This window comes from Solanum tuberosum, unplaced genomic scaffold (assembly GCF_000226075.1).
Source record: "Solanum tuberosum cultivar DM 1-3 516 R44 unplaced genomic scaffold, SolTub_3.0 scf00410, whole genome shotgun sequence".
In the NCBI taxonomy this organism is placed as follows: Eukaryota; Viridiplantae; Streptophyta; class Magnoliopsida; order Solanales; family Solanaceae; genus Solanum; species Solanum tuberosum.
The window spans coordinates 168,806-175,847 of record NW_006239326.1 but is presented as its reverse complement, the minus strand read 5'-3'; the positions used below and the strand labels follow the sequence as shown (position 1 = coordinate 175,847).

The window sequence follows — 7,042 nt, the reverse complement described above, 5'->3', positions numbered from 1 at the left end:
GGAGGTGGAGGGTTCAAATTGTGTGGTGGATTTAAAATTCTTCTTAAATTGATTATATGAAATACTAAAGGAGTCATTTGGTTTATATGATAAAAGGTTATAATTTAGAAATTAACTTATTTCATGATTCAAATCAATATAGTATTCGAAACATATATACTGATCAAATTAATTCAAATTCATCTAATAGACTCACTAAGAGGAATAAATCACTCTAGTCCCCAAATTGATTCTTTAATGTTTCAAAATAAAATGCTCTGATATAAGAGCAAAAGAAAATTTTCAACTATTAATTCGTCAAGATTGTAGTAATATTTTCTTTACTATTATAGTGTTTAAGTAGTTTACTTGCATTTCGACCAATTTAACATATGTTATTTTCTACTACTCACCTATTCTTCCTGTTTTATTTTATTTAATTCTTATGATCTGAAATACTTACTAAGAACTTGTTCAAATTATACTTTGCAAATCTAAATTTGACTACTATTACAAAAGTACTATTGAAAGAAAATAAAAAATCTATTTTTTTAAAATATAAAGGTCAAATAAAATGAAATAGAGAGAGTAATATTGTTTTTGGTCTCCATTTAAATCTATGATAACATTAGGGAGGTGGATTATACATGTTACATACTCTATAGTTTATACTATGTAGTTGTATATTATATTATGGTTGTATAATGCTACTTTATTTTACTTGGTTGTGGTATGGGGGTGGGTGGGGTGGGGGTGAGGGGTACCAAGTGAAAAGTAGGACCCACATAAGAGGCATTTCACATCCTTTGATGGCCCCCATAGTGTCCTCTTTACTAGACCAATACAATTTTGGACCACTCTCCAAACTCACCTATAAGAACCCCCTCTTACTACTCAAACTTCAACACATTCAATTCAATCTCTTAACACATCATCAAGAACTCAAAGCTCTAAATCAAGAAAATCAAAGATTCCATTTTTCTTCCTTCATTTTCTTGATTTTGTAACCACACACAACAATTTGAATCAAATATGAAGATGGGAAGCTCAAATATGGGAAGTTCAAAGAGGAGAATTTCAAGTAGAGGAGTTGGAGGAGTTCTTAGAGAACAAAGAGCCAAACTTTACATTATTAGAAGATGTGTAGTCATGCTTCTTTGTTGGCATGATTGAAAAAATTTAGGGTTTTTTGTTTTATATTCTTTTCTATTGTTCTTTTCCCTCATATTGGGAGTGTACATATAGCAATGGAGGAAATTAAATTAGTTAAAATGGGGGTTAATTAACAAATTTTGTACTAGTTTTAGATTATTATTATTAAGGCTAGTTCTTCTTGTATACATATCGGATAGTTTCAATCAAAGAAGAAGATTTTGATTCAATTTGTGTTTAATTTCTATTTCTTTCCCTATTTACATGGATTTGAGGTTATTCCGATATAAAATTTGGGGTTAACTTTATTCCGTATTTGGTTGTTGGTGTTATCTATTCATGGGTGTGTTCTTAATTATAATTTCAAGATTATAATTATGGGATAACTTTATTTTGACGAGCTTTTTGGGATTCAAATTGCTAGTCAAATACTTTTGTCCAAGATTATAATTTTGGGATAATTTTATTTTTATGAGCCTTTTCATTTATATCAAGTTTTTCGAATTCAATTCCTCTTAATGTTTTCTACAATAGGGAAATTGAAGTGCAATTTAGATGTTGGTCAAATACTTTGGTCATGGAGATTTAATTAATTTGTTTGAAATTAGTTGATCCAAAATTAGATTATTAAGTGCATCTAAATTAGATTAATGTTACTTCATGATTTCAACTTCAATAATTTGAATTAAAGTTCTACCATATATTTGAATGTTTATGAATCTATAAGTTCTTTTGTACATGACTTTCCCTCTTAATTTTTTTTTTTTTTTGCTTTATTATTATTTTATGTTTTGGTGAGAGGGGAGATGAAGTACCTTAGTGCTTCTTAATTAAAGTTCATATCGTTAATTATGATTAATTTTTTAAAGCATGATCTAAAGTGCAAAACTTTTCATGATTACAACTTACAAGGTTAAATTTAGCACCTAATGCTAAGATTATAAAATTGGACACATAAATTAATCATTTGGTGAAGCAACAGACGGTTAGGATCAAATGTACATAAAGTTAGTCAAACTAATTTATCCCAAACTTTTTGGTACTATTGGAAAAGCACGCTTAATAAGCGTTTAAAGCATAAAAATTATATTATAATAACATTTTTGTCACTTCCTTTATTCTCCGCATCAATTTATGTGATTGAACTTTAAGATTTAAATGCCTAAATATTCATCTTATGATCAAGATATATGCATTATCTTTTTAAACTTTTGAAATTATGGGTATATTCACTATCAACCGTCTATACCTTTCAGAATTATTAAGTAACTCTTCCTATTCTGGAAGGAGTTTAACATTCGAATCCATAAGAGTGTCAATGAGTGTATATATCCCATGTTCCGCTTCGTTTTTGGGGCGATGCAGTCCTTGTGTCTTGTTATTTAATTAATAAAATATTTTTCTCATCTTCTAATCAAAATCAGGTTTCACAATTCATACTGTTTTCTCAATCACATCTCTACTCTATGCCTCTTGTGTCTTTGAGAGCACATTAATCAATCTAGGCCCAACTATCAAGATGTTATTTGCTTTCGCCAAGTTATTGACACCTTGCACTTTTATTCCCTTAAGTTTTAACGTTTTAATAACAAAGATTCTTCAATAGTTAAAGTTGTACGTCTTAACCTCTAACTTCTCTTTTATTTTAATATAAAATTTGTCTAAAATAAATTTCACAATATATTTATTTTAACTCATTCAAATTCTCTCTATTCATTGTCAACGGTCGATGAAAAAAACTTATATTATTAAAAAAAAACAGTGCATATATAGTAAAAAGATCTTCTAAAGTACATATGTTATCTTTTTAATTATTTTTTCCTTGTTTTTACTCTTTTTTTCCCTAGCATTTTACAGTTGTCTTGTTATTATGATAATCTAAATTAATATAAACATTACTTTAGCATAAAACTAGATGATAATGCGTAAGTAAATCTTGACTGATTTTGTTGTCGAGAATCAAACAAACATCGATTATAGAAAATATTGACGGCTTTAACAAATTAGTAAAGACTTTTTGGTTAAAAAAAATCGAATTTCTAAGCATGATTAATTGAATTATGAGCATAGTCCCAAAAGCTAAAGGGCAAGATATTATTCTTAAAATTTGCTCCCTCCGTCTCATATTAGTTATTCTAAATTACTATTTATCAATTAATAAAATTAAAATAAACTTAATTAAAAAAATTATTTTACTTTGATAATTATTTTTTTCTCCTGAAAATGTAAGTAAGTTTATAAAGTTCTAAAAAAATAATTTAAAAGTAAATTAGTAAAATTGTCCTTTTATGTCGATTTCTTAAGCAGGATGTAAAAAAGAAAAGTGGACGATTAATATAGGATAGAGGGAGTAACAATTTACTCTCACCCTCCATTCACTTTTACTTTTTGAGTGTCAAATTGTATGGAACATTGATGAATATTTTATGATATATATTTTTCCATCATATCAATTCTGAACATTAAATTAAAAATTTTAAACTAATATAATTCAATTTAACTCTGAAATTTAGTCAAAAATAAAATATCACCCATAAAAATGAACGGAGAGAAAAATTAATATATTATAAAATGTACCAAAAAAGCAATTCTTTATTTTGTTTTCTTGCATGCCGTTTTCTTTTTGGTGATCAAGACTATAATAAGTTCACTAGATACATGAAACTAGTCTCAATTAGTCCAATTATTTGTTCACTTTTTGCTACTATTGGAAAAAGCACATTAAAAAAGTGTCTTACACTTGTCATTTGGTCAATAAACACACTTGGTTAAATTAATCATAACCTATTTATGGGGTTACTACCACGATTTGCAACACAAAATTAGACGGTTATAATGACATGATATAATATTTATTTTTTATTTTTAGGGTGATTAATAGAAATTTTCACTAAATTACAACAAGATCGAGCATCAATGATTCGTACCCGATCAAAATAAGAAAACAATTCGATATTATTTCATAAGTAAGGTTCGGAGAGAAGATGTATGCAAATGTTACCTCTACTTTTATAGAACAGAAAAATAGTTTTTGATTTAAGAAAAAATATTTTATAGAACAATTTTAATAAAATGTTAAGAGTAGAAAGGTATATGAGATGAAAATAACAAAGAAAGAAAAGTACTCATCATAAGTATAGTACAATAACCAAAATAAAGAAACAAGAGTGATAATAAAATTGAACTAATTCATCGACTATACTCTAACAAACAAAGGTTTTTGATGATTTATAATTTAAGTTTTTTCCACAATTATTAGTGGTTGTTAAAAAAACATTAAACTTCTTTTAACTTACAATTAGATGTTAATGATGTGATATAATATTTGCTTGGATATTCGTGTTCACACACCAAACATGGAAGGGTTTTCATTCCTTTAAATTATTGGAGTTGGGTAGTTGTCTTCCAATTATCAAAATAAATAAATAAATTCATTTTTCACCCAAAATCCACAATTATACTCTCTTCACTTGTAATTTTACTGAATGTGTTATTATATTCATGATGGAGCTCGATTAAATTAAAATATATATAGAAAAATCACAGACTCTAGTAATGATAGTTTTGCATCAAAAACTCGGATATGAAATCTCTGATTAAAAATGACGGAATTAAAAAATGTGTGTTTTTAAAGTGGTATAGGCTTATCATGTTATCTAATGGTCTTGTTAGGTTTGATGGTCAAAACTAGTTTTGTGGGCCAATTGGGTTTTGGAGTCCAGCCCATATCCACGTGTAAGACGCTTACTGTTAGAAAATGACTTCCAAGTTAATTCCACCTAACAATATTACTACTCATTTATTAACATTCATAAAATATATTTTTTTTTTGAAAAATAAAATTTTGTGACAGGACCACTTATTTTTTCTTTGCTTTCCAACTTGGTATACAATATCCGCATTAAAATATGATTATATTTAATCGTGTAGGTAGGAGAAGGCGAGCAAGATTTGTTGATATATTCCAAATATATGTGAATCACACCAGATACATGTATTTGGATGTGTACGCGTGTGAGATATGAGAGTTGCAAACAAGATTTATCTATGTATTCCAGATACATGCAGATCCGTTTGAATATAATATATAGATCAAATTACATCAAATTTTGACTCGTATATCTCGAGATTCATATATCTGAATGCACTAAAATTCGTAATATTATAAACTGACGTATATTTAAGTAAAATAGATAAGGAATCCTTTTTCTTATAAAATATTTCCAAGCACCACATTCAATTGAATCTTGTCGTAATTAATTTTACCATAAAGGAAGAAAATACCAAAAAAACAATGACAAAATCAAAGTTTTATACTTCTATTACATTTCAGGATGGATGTACAATCCAACTTTATTATGTTTGCATACTTTTCTTATGAATAGAGCCAAATTCACAATTCAAAGTGCAGACTTTAAGAAAAAAAACCCATACATGTACATCGATTACAAAATAAGTAAATTAAGTTGAGCTCTTCTATCAAATAAAAACAGAAATAAAGTTTGTGTACATTTTAATCCATTATTTCACTTTTAAAATATCACTAGATATATTGTTGTTGATTAAAAAAACAAAATACTTCCTATTTTTCGTACATGCTACATATATACCGATAAGATTATTTTCATACTGAAAACTTAAAATTGAGACTTCTTATTAAAGCACCAACAGTCTTAACTACTGCACTATATCTTTATAGCACCTCATATTTATGGTGAAATTGTAAATATATACACTTATTTTTTTATTTTCCCATATTTAATTTGCAATTCATATTAGAGCTAGACTAAATCTGAATTCATATTGAAAAGGGGGTAAAATGCATCCTATCAAAAGTGAAAACTTGAATCCAATATGTCTGATTAAGAATGAAGAAGACTTACTAGTCCACCACGTCTATACTTGAAAACTCAAACCCAGACATCTGAGTAAAAATGAAGAAGTACTTACTAATCCACCACGACTCGATAGAGAGGGAAGTGTCCAAAAAAAGTGGGCCAAATAGTGTCAAGTAGTAGAGGAGCTGGATCAAGTAATCTTATATTCTGTTGTCGGCCATATAATCCAATGTGACACCTCAGCCCAAAGACTTTGGCCCGACATTATGTGATCAGTCAAAACGGCAGCCTTATCCATCCCCACGTGCATCCTTTCTATCTTATTCAAACTCCTATGCCCTCATGGTCCCCATACCCCACCCCCTCCACCCCCACCCCCATTGGGATTCTTTTTCTAATCATCAAATGGTCCCCTAACCCACCCCCACACTTCATATATACGTATATATCATTGGTGTATATGATGTTATATATGTATAGTAGCTAGATAGATAGCGTGGCAGAAGGAGGTTCATCTGAATCTGATGTCTTATTGGTTGAAAAACTATATTATATATACAAGATTAATATTTGTCTTTTGTCATTGTATGAAAGTATACATTCTTATGTGTGATCGTCATACATAAAAAAAAAGAAGACAAAATACTGATCTTTTGTGATCAATTACGACTTTTCTCATAGAAAAAACGATTTTCATATTGAAAATGATTTAAATTTCTCCTTCCTTTTAGAGAACCCTAATTGCTACAAATCTTTATGAGATGCTATCTCTTTCATTGTTCATATGATCAAGGGTGAGTTATCTAGTGAAAAAAAACTATAAGTTCATTAATTCGAACCTAATAGTCTTGGCCGTTTAAAAATCTTGTAATATATGTTAAATGTTTTCATTAAATAAGTGTAAATAACATATTACGAACCAAGTAAATCAGACAAAATGTGATGGAATTTCAAATCCAAATTCATATAGTTCAAAACCTAGATCCGTCTCTGCTTACAAATCGATGTATCTACACATTGTATTTATACGTATTAACAACACTCCCTCATACAACACCCCCCCCCCCCCCCCC

The 7,042-nt window shown here is 28.6% G+C and overlaps 1 protein-coding gene across 1 annotated transcript; it reads left to right on the top strand.

Annotated features, from left to right (window-relative positions):
- Window positions 1-865: 865 nt before the first annotated feature.
- LOC102583688 (uncharacterized) lies at window positions 866-1,361 on the top strand. Its single transcript, XM_006362470.2, has one exon. The coding sequence runs from the start codon at window positions 1,012-1,014 to the stop codon at window positions 1,150-1,152; it is 141 nt and encodes a 46-aa protein (XP_006362532.1). The 5' UTR covers window positions 866-1,011; the 3' UTR covers window positions 1,153-1,361.
- Window positions 1,362-7,042: the final 5,681 nt, after the last annotated feature.

Excerpts from the sequence above, each read along its gene's own strand:
- LOC102583688 (XM_006362470.2), top strand. The coding sequence starts at position 1,012 with ATGAAGATGGGAAGCTCAAATATGGGAAGTTCAAAGAGGAGAATTTCA.